Source organism: Pelmatolapia mariae, linkage group LG4 (assembly GCF_036321145.2).
Source record: "Pelmatolapia mariae isolate MD_Pm_ZW linkage group LG4, Pm_UMD_F_2, whole genome shotgun sequence".
NCBI classification, from domain to species: domain Eukaryota; kingdom Metazoa; phylum Chordata; class Actinopteri; order Cichliformes; family Cichlidae; genus Pelmatolapia; species Pelmatolapia mariae.
Window position 1 is genome coordinate 5,721,229 of NC_086230.1, and position 13,394 is coordinate 5,734,622.

A 13,394-nucleotide genomic window follows, 5' to 3' on the forward strand; every position below is an offset into this window, starting at 1 on the left:
CCACCACAGCACAGCAGCAGCAGCTTCGACACGTTTGGCCGGCTGCTTCAGCACCTCGGAGAGCGATAGGCTGGAGCCCGCGGGCGGCCAATGGCTTCAGCGGCGGCAGCAGCATCCGGGCAGCAGCCAATGAGAGTACGCCGTTTCTCTCCCACATCCAACCCGAATAAGTGCTGATGCCCGCATCTCTCTCTCTCTCCCTGTCTCGCTCTCTCTTTGCTTTGCTGCTTTACTGAGGGAATAAGCTGCCGTCTATTTTTGGACTTTATCGTGGCCATGTTTTTCTGTCCCCCTCTCTCTCTGTCACCGCTTTTTTGTGTTAATGTAGGTTTTTAGACCAGCGGGCCGGCGTGCTGTTTGATTCATGTCTGGGAGAGTTGTGAGCATCAAACAGCCTCCACCGTGTAGTTTTTTGGGCTTCTCAATGGAAGACATCTCTCCACTCGCTGCGAGCGAAGGAGTGCGGCACATATTCGCTTTGCGTGTGTATTCCCGCAGAGGAGCGAGAGACTCTTTCTGAATGAGGCTCTGAAGGGAAGGGGCGCGGGCAGCAGACCTGTCGGTGTTCGAGCGAGACCCGTTTGGCTGGACGAGCTCGTGCCGGCGGTTGTGGATACCGTGGGCTGAAAGCCTTTTCACATTTTGATCTTACCCAGCAGCGAGGGTACGGGGGAGGTCAAGGTGGGATACATGGATTTCACAAGAAGAGAAGATTAATTAGAAGGTAGGAAACATGTTTTTTCCCTGTAACACCATCCTTGTCAGGTAATGAAATATTAAAGACGCTCAAATAATTCTCAGATAAACGCAGAATCAATCAGTATACAGCCACCTGCTCAAAAAAAGAGAAAAAAGCATTTTTTTCACCCTAATGTTCAGGGCCGTGGATGCCTCTCGGTGTGTGTTTCTGATGCTGCCTGGTGTTGGTGGTGTTCGGGGGTGGGGGGTGTTCAAGGCTTCCATTTTGAAGCTAAGATGGATGCTTGCGCACATTTCTTTTCCCTGCCTCTGTAGCCTTATCTCGGTTCTTATATAATGCTGGTGAACACTGGTAGGCCCATGCTGGGGCTACCAGTGCCGTCTATATGCAGCTTTATGTGGGGAGGTGCGGCCATTTATACATGACTGCTGTGATGGAATGCCAGCTATTTGTGTGGCTGCACGATTTATCATGAAGTTTCTGCACAGACACCTAATGCAATTGGCTGACTCTTTCTCTCATTGGTATATTGCTGTAACCATAAGCTCTGAGGTGCTTTTCTTCACTTAATGAACATACAGTACCAACAGCTCAATGTGGACCTTGGAAGCAGAGTTGCGCAGTAAAAAAACAACAACAAAAAAACACTCCCACCACCTAACCTAAAATCCTCTTATTGACGTGTTCTGAAAGGGGGAAGCTGGTCTTGTGACCTGCTTTCATCTGCATTTGCAGGCTCTTCCTCCAGGCAGGAGCTTCTTCAGTTGTCATTGTTACAAGTGGACAGCAGATTCACTGTGTAAATATCTATCTGGCCGGTTACAGGTTGTTTCTCATGGTCTAGCAGATAAGAATCCAGGTTTTTCACCAATGATCACCAATGATAGATGTGTGATTTGTAAACATTGATATGATTGATATTTATTGTATGTTACTGCAAAGTAGGTGGGTGAGGCAGCTAGCAGTGTTGCATCACAACAAAATTTTCCTGTAGCTTGAAAACCATGTTTGTCCACTGGGTTTTCTCCAGGCGCTTGGATTTCTTCCTCCATCAAAAGAAAACAAAAAGGCACTGCTTGTCTGAATGCTGTTTGCAAAGGAGATACTGAAATGTCAAGAATTTGACTTCCTAGTTAAAAAATTTAGCCAAGCTGAGGGCCTTGGAGGAATAACTAGCAAAAAGACCTTGAGAACTGTTGTTTGGGCCATTTTCATCTGATTTGCTTTTGACAAAGTAGGAACCAGAGTGTCCTTTCTGGTCTCGAAAACTAATCTCACTTTTTAAAATCATATTCAAGGTCTTCCTTACTTGTAACCCAAGAAGAACAAATAGAAAGTATATCTTGATAGGTTTTCCCAAACATTTTCCCAAGTTTTCCTATTTTCCCTCACTAAAACAAATAGAATGTTTTCTGATCTTAAAGATATCAAAATATCTTTGGACTCTCAACCAAATTTGTCACTTTTTATGGTTAAAAGAAGGTAAGGGGTCATTTCTAGACTAGTGTGAAGACCTCGAGCACCAAAGTGTGTGAGGTCCTTTTTGGACTTAAATATTTTTACCTCACACTTAGTTCAAAGTCTGTTTGCTTATATTTTCCAGAGCCTTTCAACCACATTTCATGGTTGACTGGAGCAGACAGTAGTCAACCTCAATGGGACCTCAATGGTTACTCTCTTTCCTCTTTTTTCAAAAGGAGAAGTAAAAACTCTCCTTAGTCCTGTGCTAGAAAACTGTGAAAAGTCTTATCTGAAAGTCCAGCAGCCATTTGGGGTGTTTCATCTGGATATCTTGTCATGGCTGTAGTCTTCAGTTCATTCTGCTCTTGGAAAACTAGTTTGTGTATAACCCAACCCATTTAACTCAGGGTCCACTTACAGATGTTTTGGGGAGATTTTAACAATATTTCTTGGTTTTCCTCATTCTCTCCTCACCAAAACAAGCCAAAGCTCAGACGTGAGAATTGTAGCATTTGAAATAGTAAAAAGAAAACTTAACTCATACTACAATTACTACGAGCCTTTCTTTCATCCCAGGATCTTTTTCAGAGACTGTAGCTCATTTTTCATGTTTGACAAGGCTGACAGCAGCAACCTCATGAAATTATCTAACTGGATGGTTGAATTCATAGTGAGGAAAGTCTCTTAGCAGAGGAAGGCGATAGACTGAACGCTTTAGGGGAAAGTTCACCATCCCAATGATAAATATTCTCTTTTGAGTCAGTGTCTTACTTCACTTCTGGTTTTGCAAACAGGCAAAAAATATTCATCATTTATGTTCAATATTCATCAGCTAGTGGAGTGTTAAGTTGTCATGGTTGTGCAAAACTTTAGAGTCTAGGTCTATTCTTTGCTTTGATAAACAATCCACATCTACATCTCATTCTCTACTGAGAGAAGACTGACTAAACTTCATCAGTTGAAATGAAATCTAACTAATATTGCTGCTTTTGTTCTGTTGTTTGTTCACAGGTTCAAACTCCTCCAGAAGTGAGACGCTGACCCTTTCCAAGCTTTTTGTCTAGACTAGTCAAAGAGCTTTCCCCCACTACTTTCCACTGTACCCTGTTTCTGCTGCTAACTTTAACCAGACATCATGGGTACAGTGTTATCGCTGTCTCCTAGCTACCGCAAGGCAGCCTTGTTTGAGGATGGGCCGGCCACGGTGGGCCACTACACCGCCGTCCAGAACAGCAAGAATGCCAAGGATGCCGCTGCTGCAGCAGCAAAGTCCCTAAAACGTCCCTCAATCATCAGTGTGCTCCCATGGAAACGTATAGTGGCTGTATCAGCAAAGAGGAAGGGGTCTAAAAAATTACAGTCAGACAGCGGGGATGGAGGGAAAGGAAGCTCTCCGGATGGTCATGCAGCCGCCACCACCAACTCAGCCTCCAATAGCCTGAAGCTCAAGAAGTCTCAGTCCTGTGCTAACCTCTCATCCTATTCATCCAGCCAGGACCCAGCAGTCACCACTACCACTACCTCCTCCCACCTGCCCGCCTCCAAAACCTTGGCTAACGTAGCTACTGTCGTTGCCAAAAAGAATTCCCTCACAGGTTCTGGGATCCAGCCTTCCACTGCAGCTGGAACGCCAAAACGTGTCATTGTTCAGGTAACCTTCACTCTATAGCAAAAGAAAAACTAAAAACTCACGCATGCATAATTTGATCAAGTCTTCTCTCCTAAACACAGGCATCCACGAGTGAACTTATGCGCAGCCTGGGCGAGTTCCTGTGCCGTCGGTGTTACAGATTAAAGCGTCTATCCCCGACAGATCCAGTGCTTTGGCTGCGCAGTGTGGACCGCTCCCTCCTTCTTCAGGGCTGGCAGGATCAGGGCTTCATTACTCCAGCCAACGTGGTCTTCCTCTACATGCTGTGCCGCGACGTGGTCTCAGCTGAGGTGGCCTCAGAGCGCGAGCTGCAGGCCTCACTGCTTACCTGCCTCTATCTGTCCTACTCCTACATGGGCAACGAGATCTCCTACCCACTGAAGCCCTTCCTGGTGGAAGCAGAGAAAGAAGCCTTCTGGGACCGCTGCCTGGACATCATCAACCGCATGAGTGGCAAGATGCTCCAGATCAACACCGACCCACACTTCTTTACCCAGGTGTTTGCTGATCTGAAAAATGAGAGCAAGAAAGAGGAAGAGAAGACCAAGCTCCTCATAGGCCTTGACCGATAAGAGGGCGCTGGGAGGGGGGGATGGAAGGATAGACAGTGAATAGGTTAAGGACAGGAAGACTAATGTAATGCAGTGTAATGTTACCTTTGAGCTGTAATGTTGTCTGGCGTCTCTACTGGTGATGATTAACCAACTTTTCAAATGTAGAAGATAGAGCTCCTTGTGTGAAACATAGTGTTGATGATAAATTTACCCGAAGGCTGCAGTTAAACAACAAAGCAGATAAAATCAGGGTTGCTGAGGTGTTTCTCAAACCACCAGTCATGTTGACTGGATCTGATTAGATTCCCAAGATTAACAGGCTACTTGTTGGCATTCAGCATCCAGGTCCCTGAGCTCAGGGTAACAAGTTTTAAAGCTGAGATACAATTGTTGAGATTCCCAGCAACAATATATCTGACAATGAAGAAAAGGAAAGTCATATTTCATCAAAAGCATGGCTAGCAGAGATCATGATGTGACATTAACAGCATGATAGAGAGAGCAAGAGATCCATTGTATTTACCTTTTACCTTGGGTGTAAAGAAATTTGTCAGTCTGGCCTTTATGTTAAGAAATAAAGTCCCGACTAAGTTTTATTGTGAAAGTTAATAGAAACATAAATGGGTTTAGAGACGCCAGACAACACAGATTTAGTTACTGAGGCTGGATATATAAATATATATATATATATATATACTGTATATGTATACAGTATATATTTAGCATTGAGGCATTTTTATCAATAGAGAATTGAACCACATTGCATGAGGTCACTTCATATGTCCTTGCACATGACCACTTGCTTATTGCCAACTCCGCTTTACCTTATTCCTAAAGTCCTTCCCAAGCTTTATTGCACTCATCAAAAGTGGTTCTGCAAGGTCCATTCGCATAACACAAAGAGTATTAACTTGCATAGCGTGGATGAGATCAAGTCAACCAGATTGTTTAATTGGCACTCCTATTTATTGTACTGTAGTGGATTCATGCATCCGCATATTATATAAAGTACTGTAGTTTTAAAGGAACATTTGGGTTTATCCAGTCAAATATTCTGGGAATTAGGAGACCATTTGTCTATTTTTAAGAGTATGACATGCTAATCCTTTTGGCACAGATGAATAATTATTAAACAAGCCCTTGTGTAAGCTGTTTACATTTACAAATACGTGGGAAAATGCAATACTGACCCCTCCAGGGCACATTTTACACAGGGAATGAGCTCATTTATTTCTCTTACCCTGCACTTTCTCCTGCAGTCCATATTGGTGCTGACAACAGAAAGAAAGAAAGAAAGAAAGAAAGAAAGAAAGAAAGAAAGAAAGAAAGAAAGAAAGAAAGAATACTTTTAAAAGACTACACTCGTGTTGGGTGCATCACACTGTATGAATGACTGGTGGTGATGGGTCATGGAGGATATGTTCTTATAGCAGATCATGTGATCGCTTTCTCAGCCAATGACTACACACATTAGTAATCAAAAGTAAATGTGAGTATGCTCCAGCTGTGGAAGTGCAGAGCCAGACACAACAATTGTAGATGTGACTTTTCTTCCACAACAACACTTTGATGTTGCTGTCACCACTTGGTGCCAGAGACCTCGGCTGCTGTTTGAAGTCCCAACACCCACCCCTCTTTCCTCTGCTCATGGCTCTCCACAGCAACATGGACAAAATAAATCAACACAGATTCTCTCTCTCTCATTTCGATCGCTCCGGTCTGGTCTGAACCGGTCGTGTCCTGTCTGGTGCAGTTCAGTCCAGTTGTCCCATATTTAGAGACTCTCTGGTCCACTGACCTGATGGCTTACTTATTCACGGAGTTGTTTGACATGCATGTGTGCTTCTATAGGTTTCCTAGCATGCTGCTTTGTGTTGGGCACGCCATGCCTCATGTTACAAAAGAGACTGAGCAGTTGCTATGCTGAACTGCTGAAAGCTAGACTGAGCGATGTGACATCCAGGCGCAAGGACGGTCCAATGAGGACAATATGTGAAAGGTTAGAAGTGGACATGCCATTACTACAAATCCATCAGTCAAGGCAAGGTCAAGCACTTGCCCTTAAAACAGATTTTTGGTATTCATGTACACAGAGGACTAAAAGGGCCCACCGAGATTAGCCTCTATGTCTCTTTAGTCACTTATTTGGTATGTCCAAAGAGAAATCTGAGAACTAATGAACTGTAAAAGCAAAATGTTTTACATTTTGGATCAAACGTGAATGCGATCTTAGTAAGAATTGATTTAGAAGGTAATTTCATCTCGTTTCTGCAACTCTACCTGTTGAGCATGTTGCTAAAATGCATCTTATCCCTAATCCTACCCCTATGTGGCTCTACAGCAACCTATTGTACATTAACCATCTGAGATCTAAGCCCCAAACCCTAAGTTTTGTAGACAAGAAAAAAAGGGGTGTTTTGGACAAATGTAAACACATTTTGATGTGTCAGTTAGAACCAATATGTTCTTTGTCCCCTTATTGCTAGGCCTTAGAAAAAATGAACAAATATTACATATTCTGATAGTATAGGGTGATTACTTAGGCTTCAGAGGGTAAAGAGTACAATAGTTCTGACTTTTGGTAAGCAGCCACGTTTTCAGGCTGAAAACTAAAATCTCTAGACTTCCTGTCTAAAAATGTGTGATCAAACAATTTCCATAATGTGCTTAAATCTGGTACTTTTTTCTTCCTAAATCACCTAAAGTCCACCTTTAAAGACCCCACATCTTCAGATTGTATGGGTCTTTCTTGTTAGAAGTTTCAAGCCCAAAACTGAATTTTATGAAGAAGCTCAAAGGAATTATGATTCAGTTTTGGAAAGCTCCTCCAGAATCACAAGAGAGATTATAGAAGAGTTTTCAGTCTGTGTCACCAATCAGTTTATTGAAAACTTTGATGGTCCATTACAGGACCATTGTAAGGGTAGTCCTTCAAAACATTATGATGGATAAATGGATATACTGATCTTATACATGTCCCCCTGAGGTGAGAGTGTTATCCTTGATGATGTCATATCTCTAAGTCTAACAACACCCAATAAGATGTTTTCAGTTTTTGAAAACCTGCGCCCTGTCGGCAGGGCGGAGATCTTGTGCCATATCATTCTAAGACTCATTATTTCATACAAAAAGAAAACAAAAAAAACATGAGCCAAGAAAGACTATAAAGTTGTCATGAGTAAGCGTTTCATAATGTTGCTGCATTGTACATCCGACATGTAGACCAGAAAAAAAAGACTTTCTTTACATGGTAAGGAATACATGCCAAAATGGAAAGCTTGTAAATTCAATATACAGAGAAGTTGTGTGTGTCACTTTGCAAAATGTATGCCAAAATTGGAGTCATCCAACACTGGAGCGTTCAACATTCAGTTTAATTTGTGTATAATAATATTTGGCCTTCCCTTGTAATATGAAAAAAACAAAACAAACACAGAAATGAAGACTTTGCTTTTAAAAATGAGGAAATGGATTTTCAATCAAACAGAATGTCATGCCTCTTTCCAGACTCGTTCTTCACAAAGCAGGAGATGTTTCATGTTCAGATGATTACCAACTGGGCTGCAGCGCTTTCATGCTCTGAAGAAAAACATGTAGCCTTGTTCCAGAGTCAGACCTCATGAGACAAATATGCACTCTAAGAATGAATCCATGGCAAACATGCTTGTTTACATGTCCTTCCTCCTAGCTGTTTCTGATGGGTTGAATAGTAGACAAGTAGCATATTCCTCAAAGGCATTCACAAGGTGACTGTTGAATAATCCTGTTTGTAATTTGTTATACTTGACGATCCAAAAGGATCTCTCTCTGCAGGCAAAAGGATAAAAGAAAGGTCAAATGGTTACAAATCATCAACTCCATAACAAGATGTATGTGAACTGTAATAAGTTAATGTTATACAAGAATTTGCAATTTTTATTCATGTCAGTACTTTCAGTATCTAACAGATTTAATAGAAGAATGACAGAGTTTTCGAATTAAAGGGTACAGGTTTGCTTAGCCCCACAACACAGGCCAAGCCTATAGTTGTCTAATCTTACAGTGATAAGGGCAGCAGGTGTGGTGGCAAATCTTAGATTGTAATTGATCCAAAAATAAATAATTAATTCATTACTTAAAAGAATTCCATAAAACAAATTTCTCATTTCTAGCTAACAAAGGTTACTGGCTTAAAGAACAACAGTAAAAGGCTAACTAACTTGATGGCTATTTGACATAAACATTAGCTAAAATATTCCCTAAATTATTTTTTATTATCTATAGCTGAGTCATGTCAAAATTACTTGTTGGAATGAATTCTGTCTGTAAAATGCACAGGTGAACTGTGAATGCTAACAATAGCATTTGCCTTGTTTGTGTCACTATAATAAACCAGTTGCTAAAGCGAGCTATTGCTTTAGTGGCTAGTATTTTTTTAAAAGAAACCCTATCGCCGACACTTAATGGATAAAGTGTGCATATATGGTTGCTAATAAACAGCTAAATTGAAACTGGGAAAGCAAGACAACAGGTTTCCTAATGAGATGTAATTGTCCAACACCCATTGCCCTGTTAAATGGGGATTAGATGTCACTGTGGTTGCCAGTGGTTGTTTGTCACTGGTAGTCTCTTACAAAACAACCTTTAACCAAAGCATGTTCAGCAAAACACACCAAAAGTAAGGGTGAAGTAGATGAACATTTATCAAGAGTTTTAGGAACAGACACACTCAAGCGGATACAAAAAGTTATTGATTTATTAGAGAAATATGAAAAGGTTTTTAATGAAGCAACTGGTTGCTACAAACAACTTCATGCTTGAAGACAAAGGCTACAGCTAACAAGCATAAAGTCAGCTTCTTCACCAAATAAAAACATTGGTCTTATCAACTTAGTCTGTTCAGTTCATACCTTATAGGGAATAATGTCAGTAGGACTCTTATTTTTTCTTCTTTTAATGCTAGGACAGTAAGATGTCTGTTAAATGTGACGTTATCTTGGGTGATGCTAGCTAGGGTTGCTACAGTAAATGTTAGTGGATCTAATGGACAACACTGCTAACACTAGCTTAAACTCTGATAGCATCAAAGTCACAGATAGTGTATATACAACTAAGTGGATGTGCTAGTGATAAAAGGGGCACTGCATTATTTAAAAAATTAGCTGCTTGGCCTTTTAGGTAACTACTGTTGGTTAAGCTAATGATTGTATCTTATGTTAGCGATGAGAAACACACCTTAACTTATTTGTCATGGAATGGCACCGATAAGGAACCACCTTAAACTCTGGAAATACGTCTTTCCACATTGTGAACAAACCCAAAGCTTGAGAGACCTCTTGTGCTGCGTTACAGTTGCTAAGCTGTGATTAAACAATCATTAAACAAGCCGTGATTTTTCACAAGCGGTCAGCGCTACTCGTTCTCTGATACACTGAATATTCTATTTTCTTTATTCAGTACCCTTGTAGTGTCCGATTTTGACACTGATGTTAGGAGTGATGATTCTTAATGTGTAAAATTACCAAAATATTTATGATCACTTTCCACCTGCTCCAGGCCTGTCAGTTGTGCAGGGACAACAAAGAAAGAGAAAACCGAAGGTAAAGGAAAGCTGTCCTCTAAATGAACCTTTTTCTTGCAATGGAGAAGGAAAGTATGAGTTGATAACACCCCCTCCGATTCATGCTCTCATCATTGATTAACTCATAACCATGTGCCATATTTTATCTTGCGAGACATACAAGACAAAAAAAACAACAAAAAACAAAACAAAAAAAAAACTATTGTGTGACATATGCTTCTAATGATGAAGTTGGTTTTCCTTCCTTTTCATTTGTGAATCATATTGTGTAAACAAGAATCTTTGGTGAACAAAGTCAAGGCTACTAGTGTTACTAGAGTGCTGATGCTGCAATCTGTTACTATGTGGATGTATGAATATGTATGTGAGAAATAAGAATACTTTGATCAACTGTTACAGGTACTTTATATAAAAACCTTTACAAGCATGGTGTTCTGTATTTTGTTCAGGTGTTATGACTGATATTGAGACAGTTCTTACTCGGACCACAGAAAGGCAGCAGAGAGTCTCTGAAGCTGCACATTTGAGGCAGCTGAAGAGGAGCTGGGAGGAAGAGCATCATAATAATTTTGAAAAAATGCAATTACTGCTCACTAGCTCCCTAACCTGACCCTTGAGAGTCATTAAGAGCAGGTTTAACTTGTGTTGGTGATAAAAAAATGTTAATACCAAATCCCTCAGTTCATTGATTATTCTGCTCTATACATCTGACATAAAGAGAAACGTACTGATAATGCTAAACACATAAATACTTGAACTTTAATCATAGTTTCTGATGATTTTATATTCAATTGAAAAACTGATCATACTAACCTCTATAGTCTGATAAAAAGCGAGAAACAAAACAAAAAAAAAAACAACGGCCGCTAGGCTTTTGAGCATATAGTACATACAGTCCTTCTCCAGACCTAGTTTTACACTAAACTGAAGGGACAAAAGACCCAAGGTATTACCAGAGACTTGTCTAAGAAAGAGACACAGCACAGCATCCTGATTTCAATCCTGATTTGACACCAGGGATCAGTGCTGGTCAAGTTACTTGAAAAAAGTAATCACTAACTAATTACTGATTACTTCCCCAAAAAAGTAATCCCGTTACTTTACTGATTACTTATTTTCAAAAGTAATTAATTACTTAGTTACTTAGTTACTTAGTTACTTTTTAAAAACACGATTTACAACCTGAATAGGTGATAAAGCAATAGATCTTTCAGCCCAACTCTACTTTTTCTGCATAATCCATCATACAAAATGTAATCAAATGGAAAAGTCTCTTTTTAAAACTTTAAACTTTAAATCTTTTAACTTTATGCATCAAGCAAAAAATTAATTATATGCAACATTCTCTGACTGGAAGAAATTTGTTTAACATTTAGACCTATTTTCTGCACATACCTAAAATATTTTTTTGTGTTTACACTCACTCTTTCAAATAGATGCAAGTAAAACACAGCAGAAAATAAATAAAATCAAAGACTAGCGGTCCTGTTGCTCTATTTTCACCTGTAAAGCAGGAGTGGGGTAGGCGGAGGTTTACCCTGGTGCAGGTGTGCCGCGGCGGTCAGTTGAAGAATCCGCGAGTTTCTCTGTGAATTTCACATTACAGTCGTAGCGCACTCGCTGCTTGCTTGGAAGTTTAGGGGTTTTTTTCGCTGTAAAAAGAAGTTTTCTTCCCACGCACAACGGACACTAATGTTTTTGTCACTTTTTATGGAATCAAACTCAAAATAAGGTCAGTACTTCCACGCTTTAAACGCTGCATGCTCATACTCTCTCCCGCACTCGATATATTATCCATTGTTGATCTGCACACAGCTGTTGCCACTAACGTGGCACTCGCTTACGTCACTGTCATGAGACATTCTCGCAAAAAATCACGGTTTTAGTAACGCAGTAACGCAGCGTTCCTACGTGAAAGTAACGGTAATCTAATTACCGTTTTTGCAATAGTAATCCCTTACATTACTTGTTACTTGGAAAAAGTAATCGGATTACAGTAACGCGTTACAAGTAACACGTTACTGCCCATCTCTGCCAGGGATTGTTTGCAACTTTTATTAAAGAGGCTATGAAATTCACAGAAAGAGACCTTTAGGTCTGGTGAGTATAGCAAGTCTATAGATTATTTTACAAGAGCCTAAATGGAAATATAGTTTGTTTCTTTAAGGTGGTGATGGTGGGGTAGCAGGCAGGCCAAGATAATCAACAGGAAGTGAGAAGAAAGGCAGTGGAGAATGGTCAGGCAGGCGAGATGCAGGTAGGTGCTGGTCCCTTTTCATTTACAAGTGACGACTGGATTGTGAGCGCAGGTGAACTGTTATTCGTGAGAGTTTACTTTTCCTCTGTGCTTACAGGAACCAGAGAGGATAACCATCCAACCATCTTTGAAGAAGAACATTTCACACCACCAGGATAGAGGCCCAAACTGGTCCTTAAATCCTGCATGATGAGAAAATGACTAAGAAACAGACGTGATGGCTGAAGGCCAGGAAAAGATAAGGACGAGGCAGACTTACAGAACAGACCTCATATGACACAATATGACTGTACATGAGTCAGCTTGTTGATGTAACCTCTGACCTGCTTCCTTTGAATGCTTGGAAAACAAAGGAAACCAATCAGTTGCTTTTCCCAGTGTAGTTGCCCCACTCTGGCAGGAATAACTTTGTGATTACAATTTTTAACAATAAATCACCATAACTAAATAAAGCGTGGAGTTGTCTGAATCTGAATCAAACACTGGTGCATATAGACGAGTCTAATTCTGTACATTTAAACTGAACTTAACTGAACTCTGTCAGCTAACCTTCCACCTCAACAGCTGAAGAAGTTACGCATGTTTGATCAAAGTTAGAGTCAAACTCAAAATTTTGGAAACTTAAAGATTGAAATGAAGTAATTAAAGTGCAGTAACAATCTTCTACTTCTTCCCTTAAAGGGTTTAATGGTTTTAATGAGAGATCACCTTGAATATGATTGCATCAACAACATGTCTCTAAAAGCTGGGAAGGGTCATGTTTACCACTGTGCAGCATCACTTCTTCTTTCAACAACAGCACATACATTTCTGGGAACTGAGGAGAGAAGCTGCTGGAGAGGAATGTTGTGCCGTTCTTGTCTGATGGAGGATTCTGGCTGCTCAGCAGTCCTGGCTCTGCTTTCTGTTTTATGACACTTCAAATATTTTGAGTTGGTGAAAAGTCTGCATTGCAGGCAGGCCGTTCCATGCTGTTGTAATAGATGCAGTGTGTGGTTTAGCATCGTCTTACTGAAATATTCAAGGCCTTCCCTTAAAGAGGCATCACTGGATGGGAGCAGATGTTGCTGTGAAATCTGTATATACACCTTTGAGCATCAATGGTCCCTTCCCAGGTGGTTTCTTTGCCTTCTGTCATCAGATTTTGGGTTTTTGAGATCTGCAAATCACTGTATTCTGTTTTTATTTACATTTTACACAACTTCCCAACT

The 13,394-nt window shown here is 40.5% G+C and overlaps 1 protein-coding gene across 1 annotated transcript; it reads left to right on the top strand.

Annotated features, from left to right (window-relative positions):
- Positions 1 to 176: 176 nt before the first annotated feature.
- On the top strand, positions 177 to 10,347 carry LOC134625866 (cyclin-dependent kinase 5 activator 1-like). Its single transcript, XM_063471179.1, has 3 exons — positions 177 to 724; positions 3,173 to 3,812; positions 3,893 to 10,347. The coding sequence occupies exons 2-3, from the start codon at positions 3,297 to 3,299 to the stop codon at positions 4,382 to 4,384; spliced, it is 1,008 nt and encodes a 335-aa protein (XP_063327249.1). The 5' UTR covers positions 177 to 724; positions 3,173 to 3,296; the 3' UTR covers positions 4,385 to 10,347.
- Positions 10,348 to 13,394: the final 3,047 nt, after the last annotated feature.

Bases quoted from the DNA above. Each gene is read 5' to 3' on its own strand.
- LOC134625866 (XM_063471179.1), top strand. From the start codon at position 3,297: ATGGGTACAGTGTTATCGCTGTCTCCTAGCTACCGCAAGGCAGCCTTG. The intron at 3,813-3,892 runs GTAACCTTCACT...TCCTAAACACAG, and splicing joins CAAAACGTGTCATTGTTCAG to GCATCCACGAGTGAACTTAT.